Here is a 17,068-nt window from a genome sequence, read left to right on the forward strand (position 1 = left end):
CAATAGGAAAATTTATGATTAAAAAAAATAGCAAAGAAGTTGGAGAAGATATAAAGAGCCATTTATAATCATTATTGGGGGGAGAGAATGTCTTTTGAGACCAACATTGAAATGGTTTAGGAAAGAAAATGTACAAGGTGTTTAATTGGAATACTTTCTTAGTTGATAGATTTGATCAATGGAGAAGGCTAGAGAAAAATAATTGATTAATTATAATTCATTCATTTATTCATTTATACATTACTTAACAAATGTTTACTAGCACTTACTAGATGCCGGGAATTGGAGATAATAGCAGTCAATATCATTGTGGAGTTGCCATTTTAGTGCAGTGGAACAGGAGTCTAAAAATTGTGAGTTTTAGTCATAGGTTATTAATGGCCTATTTTGGGGTTTTAATTTGCCTGGATTTTAACCTAACATACAAAATACTTTGAGTTATATACCAACCTTACTGTTATTAATAATTAAATTATTTTACTTATAATCCTCTTGAAAAATACTATTGATAAAAAAATTTTTTTCTTTTATAGCAAAATTCAGTGAATTCATTTTCCTTGAGCTACACAATCCTATTTCACAAAGAGAAGAATTGAAATTGAAAGATATTATGATGGAAATAAGTACAACCAATGGAGAATTAGAACTTTCTTATCCATTGTCTTGGGTTCAGGCACTTCCTTTGTTTCAGAACCTCTCTTCAAAAGAAAGTTCTTTTATTCATTATTACTGTGCTTCAGCTTGTTCTTTTCCTGCTGCTGAAGAAATGAAGATGAAATCAATACCTCAGGTTAGCATATGATTAATATAATTAGCAAGGGGTGAGGAGGTTCAGTAAAAATTCTTTCATTGATATTAGGCTGATTTCAAAATGTTATGTTTTGTTAAAAAGGCATAGGAACTAACCTGAAATAACTCCCCGAGTCAAAACTGGAACAGTTTGTTCAATAACATCAATAATTATAGAATGGGATTATTACCAAAGAATAAAATAAATGTGTATGAGTCTATACTGATAGAAATTCATAACTGAGTTAATGAATGAATTAATAAATAATAAATGCTGGATAAGGGACAATTATTTCTTAGAAAAGAATCCAATTAATAGAGTAAAAGGAATAAGAGAAATATAAAACCACCACTAGGATACTGTATTTATGATTGTTGCAGACAAACTCCACTGATGGATGACAAATTAAATGGGTGAAAATGTAAGGAGAAAGAAGATATGTGTGCATAATCTCAAAGTCTCTAGCCCAAAATATTTATTAACTACAAAAAGAAAAGTAGTAACTTTGCAGCAGAGAAACCTGGCAGACATCACTTTAACCAAGTGATCAAAATTAACATCACAAGTAATAAGATGTATCGACATGATGTACCCCCTCATATCTTGCACTGAGAAGGGTACATCTCTTCTGTGGTATTCCTCCTGATAATGTATAACCTCAATCTAGTCATGAGAAGAATGAGACAAACCCACTTGCAAAATAACAGACCAGTATTCTTCAGAAGTTGTGAAAGACAAGGAAAGACTGAGGAATTGTAAGATCCTGAAACAGAAGAAGGATATTAGTGGAAAAACTAATGAAATCAGATTAAAGTCTATAGTTTAGTTAATAGTATTATACCAATGTTAATTTGTTAGTTTTGATAATTGTAGTATGGTTATGTATGATAAAATTAGGGGAATCTGGGTGAGGTTTGTCTTTTGCAACTCTTCTATTAGTCTAAAATTATCTTGAAAACAATAGTAAGTTTAAAAATGCTATGTTTATTTTTATAGGAGGTTGGTAATATACATGTAGTTTGTATATCTCTGCCAAATACTTCTAGAGAGAAAAGTGTTTATTAAGTAGCATGTGTACGCACACACACGTGCACACACACGTACTCACACAGGTTTGGTATGGGGCTAATCTGTTATTCAGAAGGCCTGTAGAAAGCAACATTAGTGTAAGAGAAGACATAAGACTTCACCACTATCTTTATGTATAATGTTGTAAAATTTTACATGCTAATTATATTGTATATATAAATTTGTGTATTACTTTTTGTTTAATAATAGAATATCAATTTATGTTATTATAAACTCAACCTCTCTTAATTTTAAATTTTACTTTTTCCTGCTATTTGTCACTTGTTTTAATTATTTTGAACTGCAGAATTGTCAAATTCTTTAATTATAGAGCCCATATCTGGAAGTAGCACTTCAACTTAAATTTTGACCATTGTTTATATAGTATCTTTTGATGACAAGTATTATTTTTGTCTTGGTTATATCTGTATAGGAATTCCAAAAATGTAGGTATAACTCATTTATAGGAATTTCTTTTAGTTACATTTTCTCTTACAAGTCTAGGTTTTGACTTTGTTCTCTTGAAAATTAATATGTTTGTATTTATGTATTTATAAGGAGATCTTTTTCCTTGCCACGTTCTGTCAGCCCTCAAATACAGATGCAGCGAAACCTACCTACACCTTCCTGCAGAAACAAAGTAGTGGTTGCTACTCATTTTCTATTACATCTAATTCAGATGAAGAATGGCGAGAAATCAGGCACACTGGACCTGTTCAAAAGTATGTACTGTGTCATATTCTGTTTGTAATAGGTGGCATATTAGTAGTTTTTATTTATGTTTCTGCTTTTAAGTAGGTTATCTTTTGAAATGTTTTGAGTTTTACTTTCATGTTGATGGTTAATAATGGAAATAATTTTTGTTTTTTAAATTTATGAGGAAGTTAAAAATTTTATTAAGAAAATAATAGGTGCCATTTTATTTAGTTTTATGTCAGTAAGACAGAAATGTCAGCCAAAATACTATATTTGGTAAGACTAAAGTATTTATTGAAGATATTTGAATAGCAGTGTATTCTTTTGAAGATTATATGTTCAGTATCTGAATATATATGATAGAAAAAATGAAATTGCTTACTAAAGTATGCCTTAACTTAAGGTACTTAAAAAATTTTTTTTAAAAAGCTCATTTATTTGCAGTGCACTTGTATATAGTTCAGAAATTACTGTAGACACAGAATTTGATATATTTTTGTGTTTAGTATTTAAACCTGAACATCAAAATAGTTTTCTTCCTTATCCTTCTTTATAGTATATGGTCATTATATTTACCCATTTTTTAACACAATGTGTGTGATAGTTTGCCACATTTCAATTTTTTATTACCATTCATCTTCTGTACCCATGCATGACCACTAAACCTACAGTTTCTTCTGTACTTGAATATACAAAATATGATCACAGTGCCATATGATTAACTTCACATACAGAACATATTCTTTTCCTGAGGCCTTGTGAACTTGCTATACACACACACACACACACACACACACACACACGTGTGTATATATATATATATATATTGCTTTGTTAATTTGTTTTTGTATTTCACATATGTAATGAATATGATTTCCTGATTTTTATCTCATTTCCTCATCAACTCAATGATGCTAAAAATTACCCTCTCATAAAGAGGGAACTTAAATCTAATTCCTTAAATTAGGAGAATCAAACTACAGCCTGGTATTTATGCTCTGTACTCTGGGGTTTTGGAACGGAGTGGAAGCTAATTCAGATGTATTCAGTTTCTGTAGCCTTTGGATGTGAACTTTTTTCATTGGCTATATTGCAATTTTTATATTACATTTACTTTTTAATGGATTTTCAAAATAATAAAAGTTCATTGTTGAAAATACAGAAAAAGCATAAAGGGAGAAACACTTAACCCTCCAACCATTAAGGGATAACAGCAATTAGCATTGTAGGCTGTAAACCATCATTTTCTATGCATATACATACAATTTAAGGTACTTTGGAGTTGATTACAAGTTCTCTTTTAGAAGTTTCCTCTTTGTTTGTATTTTGTCATTTATATTTCCTCTCATGGTGGTAAGGCAGAATATAGAGTCTGTGCATTTGAGGATGATTTCTATACCTCCATGTGATTCTTCTCTGTTTTTTTTTAAAAAGACAATTGAAAGCACAGGATAGGAAAATAGCCAATAAGAAAGAAACTATCATATTATTGTTAGGTCCCGAGCCAAGAGAGAGAGACATATGAAACCTCATGTGTAGCAAAATGCTGAGCATCTGGGTGCAGGTGGGTGGAGGTGAAAAAGCATCCACACTGAGGGAGGGGAAAGCCTTGGGTTTTATAGAGGCTTTCTCCGGGGGGAGTAAGTAAGTGGGCCAGAACAGCCACTTGTAATAAATTCTTTTTCAAACAACCAGTTCCTAGGACCCCTGCCCCAGTCACATCCATCCTTCAGCTCCAGAGTTGTCCTTATCAGGAGAGATAGGGAAGGATAAACTTCATCCCAGTGGGGGTGGGGTACGGGGAAGGAATGCTGGCTGCAGCTGTCAGATTTATGTCCAGGACTCTACAGACTCTTGAGGCTATTGTTTTACAAGCCTAAGTTTTCCATTAACCACGTTCTGTCCTATACATACTTTTCAGGTTCCCACCTGGAACAAACCTAAGAATTATCATTTAAAATATTTGGTTTTCTTATTTGATTTAGGTGCCATGGTACCACGATTAAATCAATGTGGATGATTCTTCTTTTCTTGAACCATTCTGGGGCAAGAAGTGTTAGGGTGGAGTGCTGGTGCAGAGCTAGTACAGGCAGATTTTGAAAAGATTTCTCCAAACAAAGTTTAGGATAGAAAGAAGACATTTATTTTACTTTTCCCAAGTGGAAAAGGGCCAACACAGTGAAAGGAAGGAAGAGGAAAAGTGTCTTGGAAGAGAGAATCAGATATCAGGCTTTTTTTTAGGAATTGTGAAAAGATGGTGCGTACTGTGAACACTGCATCCACTCCTTTTCTTAGCAGCAGGCTGATAACAAGCCACAGGTTTATCACTGATGATTGTGGTCTGGTCATTGATTCTGCCCCTGGAACAGAGACTGAGGCCTGTAGCAGACACCTCCTGCTTGACAATTCAGGAACTCCCCAAGGCTGTAAAACAAATTCTCAAAAGCAGTTTTAAAGTGAGAGATTTACATTTCCTTTCTGTGTGTTTATGCTCTTTTCAGATGTTGTGAAAACTGAGTCCCTGCAAGGTGCCTGTCAGCTAGTCAGCTAGGGAGAGAAAGCAGAGAGCAGGGAGAGAGCTCATGATTGATCTTTAGGTATTATTAGGAAATGGCTGGATTAGGTATTTTCCTGTTATTTCAGCAAGGCCATCCCTTTCAAGAAGTACATATTATACCTTTATTATTGACTACATTTGCTCATTGAGTACCACCCTGTCTATTCCAAGATTATAGCCAGGAATTCACACTGGTCTTTGTTAGGGTGGAAAACTTAGTAGGTATTCATGGCGCAGGTGGAGAAAAATTTCTCCTGCAGAGATTAGGATATATACATATACGTTTGTAAAGATGTTTATCTTCTTAGAAGGAGAGAGAGAATGAGAGAATAAGAGAGAGAGAGGAGAGCGAGAGCAGGGTGATGGCATGGTATCCTGAAGAAAGAGAAGGGGGATGCCAGCACTGAAGCCAGGTGGCTTGCTGATTTCATGGGGACAAAGAGAAAGGAAAAAAAAAATAGTGATTTCTGTGAGAAACTGTTGCATTCGCTCCTTTCTTTCTTCTTGGAGGCAAGATGATAATATTGACACAAGCTGTTGCGGAGTAATTAGCAGGAGGCAGCTGTGAGACATCAGGTTGTCCATCTTTCTTACTTTCTCTGCTCCTAGAGACTTGATTATCTCTGAAATGTAGTCAGGTTTATTGCAGGGGATGTGACTTTGCTCCTGAGATATGGTTTTGGGCAGGAAACTAAGACTTGGAGTTGGTCCCCCTGATGTCCACTCAGGACTCCTCAGGAAATTCTAAAAGGGTAGTGAGCTGGTGAATGTAAAAAAAAAAGATTTACACTTCCTTTTTGTCTGTTGGGCTCCTTTTAGATGTTGTGAGAATACAGCCATGCAGGGTGCCTGTTAGCTCCTCTACTAGGGAGAGAGAGCAGAGAGCAGGGAAAGAGCTCATGATTGATCTTTAGTTGTTATTAGGAAATTGCAGGATTAGATATTTTCTTGTTATTTCAACAAGGCCGCCCTTTCAGTCTTATTTCTAAGCTTTAAGAGACTGCCAGAAGAAAGATGCCTGCTTTGTTGTCACCTGTTCTCTACTACTTTCTAATTGTGATCTAATTTTTCATTTCCTTTATGTTCTCTTAAGTCTTACATTGCAAGCATTTTCTTAAACTTGCTTCCCAAGCTCCCATGTTTTTTCTTTATTGCCTAGTTGCTGGTTTAGACCAGACACCAGGAGGAGAGCATAGTTTTTGACTGCAGGCTTTTCTGAATGGAAAGGGACTAGTCTTGAGGATTCAAACCTAGAATTACAAATTAAAGTATAGGAAAATCTGTTTTATTACATCAACTGCTGAAAGTTAAAAATCGTGCAGAAGAGAGACATCTTCAATGGTATTATAACTGATTGTGATATAAAACCTATTGATTAGACAAATATTGAAACTAATATTGAGATAGTAGTCTATTGGGACTAACCAACATGGGAAGAAGTGGAAAGGAAAAGATGATACTTAATGAGAATATCATTAATAGCTTGTGAAAATAAAGGAAGGAAAATATAATTGTTTGTGTCCTGTCAAATACTTTCAACCTACAGATTTTAGTTGTAGAATACTACTGCCCAGTTATTGTTTCATATAAGAAATCTCTTAGATATCTAGAATTTTCCATACCAATATTTTTAACTTTATTTTTACATTTTAAGGTTAATTGTATATCCTCCACCACCTACCAAGGGGGGATTAGGAGTAACTAATGAAGATCTGGAGTGTTTAGAAGAAGGAGAGTTTCTTAATGATGTAATCATTGATTTTTACCTTAAGTAAGTACAATGATAAATGGTTCTTCTCATTTGTTTTACAGGTTTTACTGAGAAACTTAACATAAATGTTTTTATCTCTGAGTTATTTTAACTCCAGCAAAAAATAACCTGCCAAGATTTCAGATCTGGAAAATATTTGCCTATCAAGGTTTTCTAGAATTTACTAAATCAGTTTCATTCTTTTACTTCTCATAGATACTATTAATATATACTTAAAGAGAGCTACTGCCTTTTTGTTTGATTTTGTTTTTGTTTGTTGGTTTTTTTGTTTTTTTTTTTAAGACAGAGTCTCACTCTGTTGCCTGGGTACAGTGCAGTTGCATCATTATAGCTCGCTGCAACCTGAAACTCCTGGGCTCAAGAGATTCAGCCTTCCGTTATCTGGGATTATAGGCACGTGCTACCATGCCTGGCTAATTTTTCTATTTTTTGTAGAGGCAGGGGCACTCTTGCTCAGGCTGGTCTCGAACTCCTGACCTCAAGTGATCTTCCTACCTCAGCCTCCCAGAGTGCTGGGATTACAGGCATGAGCCACTGTGCCCTGCCTGTTTGTTGGTTTTTGATTTATACTTCTTTAACTACTATATTATTGTACAAATCATTTTGTATAATTACAATTATAGATCACTTGGGGGGAACCAAAAAGAAGCAGTTCTATGCAGTTGTCTGTTGTATCTTTAAGCACCATGAAAGTTAACTGTCATTTTAAAAACCCATATCACTATTCCTTTAAATTTTTTTTTTAACTTTTGTATTGCCAAAGATGAAGGAATAGATATAAAAGCTTTTAAAACTTTTATGCAGAGGAAATTTGTTTCTGGCCCTCATTTTGTACTGTATCCCTAGACCTAAATTTCCAATACTTGATTGAAATATTTTCTAATTATTTCACAGATCTCTCTCAAACCAAACTTACTGTTATATCATCTTACCTAATTACTAATAATATTATCTTTATTCCAGTGACTCGGAGTCACAATTTCACATTATCATTTATATTTATAGATATTGTATATTTAATATCTAGAAATTCAATTTGCGTTTTAAAAAATATCTTCCATGTTTCTGATTTTTTGAATATATGGAACACAGTTATAATAACTGTCTTAATGTCCTTTTATGCTTATCTAACATCTATGTCAGTTCTGGATTGGTTTTAATTGACTGATTTTTATCTTCATTATGAGTCTTTCTTTGCTTCTTTACATGTCTGGTAATTTTTTACTGGGTACTGGGTATTTTCATATTCCTGTTAAATATATTTGAATTTTGTTCTGGGACACAAGTAGATTATTTGGAAACAGTTTGATGCATTTAAGATTTGTTATTAATTAATCCCCACCTACTGCAGAAAGACCCTTCTGAGTATTTTACCCACCCCCTCATGAATTATGAGGTTTTCCAGTCTGGCTGGTAGGAACAGGCACCATTCCTGATCTGCATGAATGCTCAGTACCATTCTCTCTAATCTTTTTGGGTAGTTCTTTCCCCAGAACTTCAGTACTTCCTTACATACATGCAGTGATCAATACTCTGCTAAATACTTGAGGAGGACGCTCTGCAGCTATCTGGCGTTCTTTCTCCCATACAGCTCTTTCCTTTTCAGTATGCTAATCTGCAAACTCTAGCTACTCAGTTCTTAAAAAACAAATTCAAGGGCATTTTCAAATCTGCGTAAACTATTAAGAATAGCAGAGTTTTCTAATTATGAAGGGTTTAATCATTATGTGATTGAATTATAAGCTTGTATGGAAGAATTGTTTTAGTATAGAAGTGAAATAAGGATTTAGAGATCAGTCATATCTCAATTATTAAAATTTTTCTAGATTTAGGATTGTCATAGTTTCACATTTACACTTTATTGTGTGATTATTTGATTAATATTTTCTTCTAACCTCATTCCTCTGCATTGTAAGCTCTATGGGGGCAGGTACTTTATTTTTCACCTTTCAATTTGTGTTTTTGGTGTAAACATGGTGTTTGTTACATGTTAGGAATTTGATAAATATTTATTAAATAAATGAATAAGTGGGAAATTTCTGCTTTAAATGATCTGGATAGAAGGTGAGGTAACTTAAGACCAAACTGAAAGCTGAAATCAGAGGAAACTACAAGATTGCTTTGAAATCTGATTGTATATAAAAATGAAGATTTCCAGAACATATAATTGTGGGAAGAGCAGGTAAAATCTATAAATAATTTACTTTTGTGGTGTTACTGCTTTACAGGTATCTTATATTGGAGAAGGCATCAGATGAACTTGTTGAACGAAGTCACATTTTTAGTAGCTTTTTCTATAAATGCTTGACAAGAAAGGAAAATAATTTGACAGAAGATAATCCAAATCTTTCGTAAGTTAATCCTCTAATGTACTTAAGTTTTAAGAGAAAGTATACTATTTTGACACTCCTAATGAAGTAGCTTCTTTATAGTATTTCCTAGAATGGGCAGAATTGCCATTTGTGCAGGTCCTGGGTCTGTTTGCCATGAGAGCCATTTCTCATCCTTCCACTCTTCTGCTCCCTGTGACAGGGAGGCTGACACTATCAGGCTACATTTCCACTTGCATGTCCCTGAGGGATAATGGAAGTTGGAGGGCAAGGAAGACAGAAGCCAGCATATTTTTTCCCTACCCTCTTTGCCTTGGGCAGTGATTCTGGTAGTAGCTGTATTTCCTCTGTTGGTCTGTCTCTTCCTGGAGAGACCTGTTAGAGCTCCACCTTCCATCTGGAGGTACTGCTTCTTCCTGTTGACCTCCACTGTAGGGGTATAGCAGTTTCCTAGTATGCTGCTCTTTGGTTGCCTCACTGTCTCACTGTCCCCTTTTTTGGCTTTGTACTTTTTCTGTCATTTCTGTAGTCAATTCCCTACATTACATTCTATCTGTTATAACTATATAGGGTTGTTTTGGTTTTCCTGGTTAGATACTCACCAACATACTTCTATTTAAATTAAACTCATGTAACATTATATGAAATACCATATTTGTTTGTACAATTTAGCTGAATTTTTGCTGAAGTATTTTCTTCCTTTCTTTATTTTTTTAGAGAGAGGGTCTCACTATGTTGCCCAGGCTGGCCTCAAACTCCTGGCCTCAAGTGATCCTCCCACCTCAGCCTGTGGGACTACAGCTGTGTACCACAGTGCCCTGCTCCCACATATTTTTTGATTAATACTAAAACCTATGGAGCAGTGAATAGGGATAGGCAAAAAGGAAGGAGGTATTATTTCTTAGATAGCAGGAACTTGGATGGTTAACACATGGCCTAATATTATAATCTCATGATAAAATTAAGAGCTTTTATTTTTTAAAAAGTTACTGTAAACATTTTTATACTACTTTACAATTTATGAGGTACACTTATGTACATTATTTCATTTTTTTCTCTCATAGCAGTGCTTTTAGATATATAGGGCATATAAATTATATCCTAGTTTTTCAGATGAGGAAGGAGTCTAATAAAGATTAAAAATTTTGACTAAGGACGGATAGCTAGTGGGTGGCAGAACTTAATACTTAAATCCTTTAAAGGTACTTAAATCCTTACCTTTTACCCATTAGTCCAAAGTTTTCATTGTACTAGACTGCCTTAAAAAATGATTATGACAGTTTGTTTTATCTCATTAAAGCAATAGAAATAATAAACATGTAAGAACATGATTAAATAGATAAACTGCTTAAATTGTTCTATTGCTGGAGAAAGAGGGTAGAAATAGGGAGACTATTAATATTTATTGAGTGCCTACTTGTAGCTAAGACAGTGAACGTGAAATTATGTACTTCTACAGTATTCTTGTGAGATTAAGTGTCATTGTCTTTATTAATTGAAGCTTAAAGAAGTTAGATAAGTTTTCCAAAGTTGGGTATAGCTTTCCAGTTTCAAAGTTCAATTCTATCTGTTGTTTGTAGTGTTGTGACTATATAATTTATGGTCTAAATTGGAACACTTGTGACAATAACTCGAGATTCTATTAATGGTTACACTGAGCAACTAGTATATATACTGGGATATATAGTCAACTGTATTTTGAGTGTCTTTGTAGGTTTATAATTTGTGCTGATGGTGAAGGCCTGCCAGGATCAGTGAAGGAGAAAATCGTAATTTGAAAATATTCCTGATAATCAGGGTTATTGGAGAAGAGGTTATGTGGAAGGGGGAGATTTATTAAGTAAATTTAATATTTAACATTTCTGATGTCCTCCTGTTCTATTTCATGTATACAGAAATTAATAGTTGGTATCATGCAGGTAATCCCATATTTTGTTTTAAGATTATTCAATGTACAGATTGTGCATCTGGTGTATCCACGTTCAAACTAAGGAAATGAAAGTAGGTAGAGTCTGCTGTATTATTAGGTTTTTAAAAAATGAGATATTGTATACCTGCTTATATATAAAAGTAATAAATACAAAGGTACATGAGCAGCATACTCTAGGGTGCCCTTACTAATGCTTGATCTCATAAACACACACTCACATATACACATATTAAATTGTGTGAATGCTAATGTATACTTGACAGACCAAGTATTAGTATTCACACAGTCTGATATATCAGACCAAGCATTAATATTCACACAGTCTGATATATAAGACCAAGCATTAATAGTTACACAAAGATTTTCAAAAGAAGACAGACTAATGGCCTAGAAACATATGAAAAAATGGTTAGCATCTCTAATCAGGGAAATGCAAATCAAAACCACAGTGAGATATCACTTAACTCCAGTAAGAATGGCTTTTATCAAAAAGTTCTAAAACAATAAATGTTGGCGTGTATGTGGAGAGTTAGGAACACTCATACACTGCTGGTGGGACTGCAAACTAGTACAACCTCTGTGGAAAGCAATATGGAGATACCTTAAAGAGCTACAAGTACAACGACCAATTGATTCAGCAATCCCATTACTGGGCATCTACCCAAGGGAAAAAAGACATTCTATAAAAAAGACATCTGCACTCGAATGTTTATAGCAGCATAATTCACAATTGCAAGATGTGGAAACAACCCAAGTGCCCATCAATACATGAGTGGATTAATAAAATGTGGTGTATGTATACCATGGAGTTCTCCTCAGCCACAGAAAGCAATGGTGATCTAGCACTTCTTGTAAAACTATCCTGGATAGAGCTGGAGCCCATTCTACTAAGTGAAATATCACAAGAATGGAAAATCAAGCACCACATGTACTCACCATCGAATTGGTATTAACTGATCAACACTCAAGTGCACCTATAGTAGTAACATTCATCGGGTGTTGGGCAGATGGGAGTGGGGAGGAAGGGATGGGTATATTCACACCTAATGGGTGCGATGTGCACTGTCTGGGGGATGGACATGCTTGAAGCTCTGACTTGGGTTGGGCAAAGGCAATATATGTAACCTAAACATTTGTACCCCCGTAATATGTTGAATTAAAAAAAAATGTTAAAGAGACCCTACAAATAAAAAAAAAAAAGATAAAAAGGTAATCCAGAAGCAGAGTGGTGAGAGATACAAATTTTAATGGTCAATAAATTGACAACAAAAGGCTCAAACTACTAGTGTTAGGAAACCGTGGACTAAATTATTCTCAAACTCTTTACCATGGTTTATGAGATCCTGCAAGATCTTTCCATCACTCTGAACTCATCTCACAACATTTACCACACTTCAGTTCAACATACCTCTTTTCAGTTTTCAAATTTTCTGCCTGAAGCTTTTTCTCCTGGCACTTTTTTTTTTTTTGTCTCACAATATGATCTCTAATCATTTTGTTTGTTTGCTTATTTTCTGTTTCACATCCTAAGCTCCATGAGGTCAGGGACCTCATCTGTCTCATTTTTCACTGTGTCCCCAGTGCCTTGCCCAGTGCTTGGAACATACTGTTAAGGGAAACTCAAAATAAAAGATAATAAGAATGCCTATTATTGAATACTGAGAGAACTGTTAGACATTTAATTGGAATTTCCTATACAGTTAGGAACTTGAGACTAAGAGATCATGTGTGACCCTCATACTCTCTCCTATCCTTCCTGCCCCCATTCTAAGGTTAGCATAATCAGGAGGTCTACCAAACACCAACATAATAAAACAAAGAAAACCAGTTGTCTCTCCATAAGCTTTTCAAATGGAAAACAAATTAACAGACTATGCACTAGTTGAAAGTAATTGTTTATAATAATTATAATGGGTGGATCCTTCTGAAATGAGAAAATTCAATAAACATGCAACTCCTGATTATTTATGTAGTTACTCTTCCACATAGTGTCTACTGCCTGTCACAACTTTTAGCTCATTCTGGATCCTATCTTACACCTAATGTTTACCCCATGTGGTTTTGGTTAGATATTATTCAGATGCACAAGGATGAGGCAAAGATGTCAGTTTCCTACATTACTTGGTAATAAGTGTATAAGAACTTAATGGTTTGTTTTTTCCCCTACATAAAGAGTTCCTTCTAGGGGACTGAGCTAGAAGTCTCATACCACCTCCTTTATGCCCCTGTTAAATGCCATTTTCTTCCTAAGACTTTTTTTAAACATTATCCTTCAGAAATGAACTAAGACTTTTCTTTGACATCCAAACTTGGTTTGATATCATCTCTCCTTAACTCCCCTGATTAGTTAAAGAAAAGAAACTAGTATGTGTATATGTGCATGCCAAACCTGAGAAAAGAAACTAGTGTTTGTGTATATGCATGCCAACCCTGTTCTAGGTGGTTATCTTAGATGCTTTAACATAATTCTTTTGTATCCCTTATAACACTTATATTTTAGTTATTTGTTGTACTTTTTTCCTGCCCTCATTAGATTATGAATTCTTTTAGGTCAGTGTAGGTGATTTTCTTTATTTGTTCTGAGGACCTTAATAAATATTTGTTGAAGAAATAAAAGGAAAGATGGATGAATGGTGGGTACACTTAACTACATTGTGCTATAGTTTCCTTATGTATGAAAGAAAGGGAGATGAGTTTCATTTTTTAAAATCTAACCATAAAAGCCTCATTTCTTCTCCTCCATTAAGTTTTAAAAGCTCTCTCATCACAGATATAACATTTGGACAATTCTGTTAAGGTTTAATGATAATATTTTATGTCAGGTTTAGATGTAGCTAAACAGAATGAATAGGTTTAACTGTGTTTATATTCAGTTGCTGAGCCACTTTTGGAATCCACAAAGCATTTAATAAATCACTGTCTTTATTTTGTCCATTTCATCATTGTTTATAGTGATTAAATTTAAGAACAACCAGAAATTAATAAAATTAATATATTTCTGTTGTGTTAAATAGTATATATCTTGAGGAAGGTGGGTAAATAAACTAAACCTAACATTTTTCAGTATATAAAAATGGCTCTTAAAGTTCCTATCTTAAATTAAAAATTTTTAATATATCAAATCTATCTTTCATTGTCCCAGAATGGCACAGAGAAGACATAAAAGAGTAAGAACCTGGACTCGTCACATAAACATTTTTAATAAAGATTACATCTTTGTACCTGTAAATGAATCGTGAGTATTTTAGATTATTTAAAAACAAATTGAGAGAGTTCAGAAAAAAATACTGTATAGTGTTTTTAGATGAATAATCAGTAAAAATTATGGGTACATAAATCTCAGGTATTATTTTAAATTTTTTTCTATAAAAGTAGCTAAGACAATGAATTACTTATCTTGGATTTTGGTTTGACAATGGTTATGTTGTTAATATAGTAAAAAAACCAAAATGACAAATGATCACAAGACTATAATGACTAAAACATTGAATTTTTTTTTTATTCAAGAAAAGATTTTCTAAATAAAAAAATCAAAATATTTTAGGGTGAATTTTTAAATACTTAAGAGAACAAACTCTTTAAGCACTAGTACAAAAAAGGTGAGGCTATGAGTTTGTTTATTAAAGCAGATCCTCAAGGAGAAATACTGATTGTGTATGCAAGTACATAAGTTTGAGTTAACCAGATGTTACCCTACGTAGTGTTACTTATGCCTTGGTAACTTTGGATATTTAATTAGTTTTGGAATATATGCTCTATATTATAGTCATATATTACCATGGACATTTTAAAAATTAATATGAAGTTTGTCATACCCACTTTCTCAGCTCTAAAATGATTCTTCTACATTGTTTAGACTGCATGTTATTAAGATTGTAGTTCTTTTTCAACAGGTCTCACTGGTATCTTGCAGTCATTTGTTTTCCATGGTTAGAAGAAGCCGTGTATGAAGATTTTCCACAAACTATTTCTCAGCAGTCCCAGGCTCAGCAGTCCCAACATGACAACAAAACAATAGGTGACATCCTTAATATAGATGGTGTTTTTAATAATGATGACAATAGTATTAATATAATGGTTATAGGAACAATATGAAGTTAAAGGTAGTATAGTTATTTGTTATCATTAAACTTACTAGAAGAAAGAAAAAAGTCTGAAATTTTCATGATAAACATCCAATTTCATGTATAGACAAACTGTAATTCTTAAGTTATACTATTATATCAAGTTTTATAGCATTTAAAAATTATTAATTATTGATTTCATTATGAAATATCTCAAATATATAAAAAGGTATAGTTAACATAAGCAACTATTGGTACCCCCTTCACCTAGCTTAAGGAATTAACTTTACTGATATAATCAGAGTCTCCTCTGTGATCCTTCCCATTATTCTTTCTTCAATCTAGAAGTAACCATCATGCTAACTTTGATGTTTATTCCCATGCATTTTAAAATTATGATTCCCATTGGCATTTTTTGCTTGTTTTAACTCTGTTTTTAAATTGACAGAAAAAATTGTATGTACTTACCATGTACAGCATGATGTTTTGAAGTATATATACATCGTGGAATAACTAAATTTAGCCAATTAATAACATTATAGCATATTTTAATAGAATAGCTTTGCTAACATGACTAAGAATTCATGCCATAGATTTTTCAGGCATAGCTTGAAATCTCTCATTTTTACTTAATAAAATTTAACATATTTCTTGTGGACTCTGATAATTTGGCTTGGTAATACATGATCTCTTATAATTCTTAAATTTAACACATTTCTTTTGGACTCTGTTAATTTGGCTAGGTAATACATGATGTCTTATAATTCTTTGATGATTTTTCTTATGTTGTAACCCAAAATCTTAAGTAAGCAAATAAGCTTACTTTCTTTAAGAAAAAAATATCAAAATTAAGTGTTTTATAGCTGTGCCTAAGCAGCAAGCAGAATTAATAATAGCCATTACCATTAATGCTGGCCAAAACCTAGGAGGGAATGAAGAAAAACTGGTAAAGCAACCAATTATTTTCAATTCTCTCTAATCCTTTTGAACTTCAAAAGGGTGCTCATGCAAGACTCTGTGGTCATAGTTAGAAGAACCATTACTAGGAAATTTGACCACCCTCCACATTAAAACAGCAGACATTTTGATTAATGAGTTATCTTTGAAGATCATCTTTTTATAGGAAATTGGACCAGCTAACTGGTATTTCAGATTTTGACTCTGGGGTTTATGTATTGTCTGATAACAGCCAACCATTGTCAGTTTTACCTGTTGATTGAATTTTATTCATGACATTAACCATGAAAAAATTAAATAGATCCTAGGTATTTTTTCTTTAATTACTACTTGCATACAAATTACAATTTAAGCTTATCTAAATTATCCATATTAAAAATACAATAAAGACTCATAGTCACTGTGTTATTTCTAACTAGATAATGATCTACATACTACTTCAACACCATCTTTGAGTGCAGAAGATTCTCAAGTAAGTTTGTTCTTTACAAATATGAAGCAAGGAAAACTCATGAATATAATAATATTAACTATAGGATAGGGCATAGCCTGGTGGACTGTGCTGGATATTAGTGGCCCATCATTACATTGTGCTGCTTTATGATTCTTTGACAGTTTTTATGGGGCTAGGAAAGAGAACAAGAGAGGTTGTCATTCTTCTTGTATCTGGTTAGCTTGCTTTAACTTTCCAGGTTTGTTTATTTAGTAGTTTATCTGATGTACATTTTGGTTAACTACTTTTCTAATTTTTAAGAATCATATTTACTTTTTGCATTCATTATGTCAGTAACTTTTTCAACTTAGTGTGATTAATAATCTTAGCAAGTACATTTTATATTCTAGTTTCTATTGTAAATTGTTGGTAAAAATCATTCAAGTTAGACTCGAGGTCAACCTACATGACT

At 33.4% G+C, this 17,068-nt stretch overlaps 1 protein-coding gene across 4 annotated transcripts in view; it reads left to right on the forward strand.

The window, feature by feature from the left end:
• SENP7 (SUMO specific peptidase 7) overlaps positions 1-17,068 on the forward strand; it is a 130,748-nt gene that overhangs the window by 107,404 nt on the left and 6,276 nt on the right. For all 4 annotated transcript variants that reach the window (XM_045540385.1, XM_045540387.1, XM_045540388.1 and 1 more), the window contains 7 exons: positions 534-790; positions 2,447-2,580; positions 6,766-6,882; positions 9,111-9,233; positions 14,285-14,377; positions 15,036-15,160; positions 16,583-16,635. In XM_045540385.1, the coding sequence (XP_045396341.1) occupies positions 534-790; positions 2,447-2,580; positions 6,766-6,882; positions 9,111-9,233; positions 14,285-14,377; positions 15,036-15,160; positions 16,583-16,635 (902 nt within the window). The remainder of the gene's footprint in view (positions 1-533; positions 791-2,446; positions 2,581-6,765; positions 6,883-9,110; positions 9,234-14,284; positions 14,378-15,035; positions 15,161-16,582; positions 16,636-17,068) is intronic.

This window comes from Lemur catta, chromosome 1 (genome assembly GCF_020740605.2).
Source record: "Lemur catta isolate mLemCat1 chromosome 1, mLemCat1.pri, whole genome shotgun sequence".
Lineage (NCBI taxonomy): Eukaryota > Metazoa > Chordata > Mammalia > Primates > Lemuridae > Lemur > Lemur catta.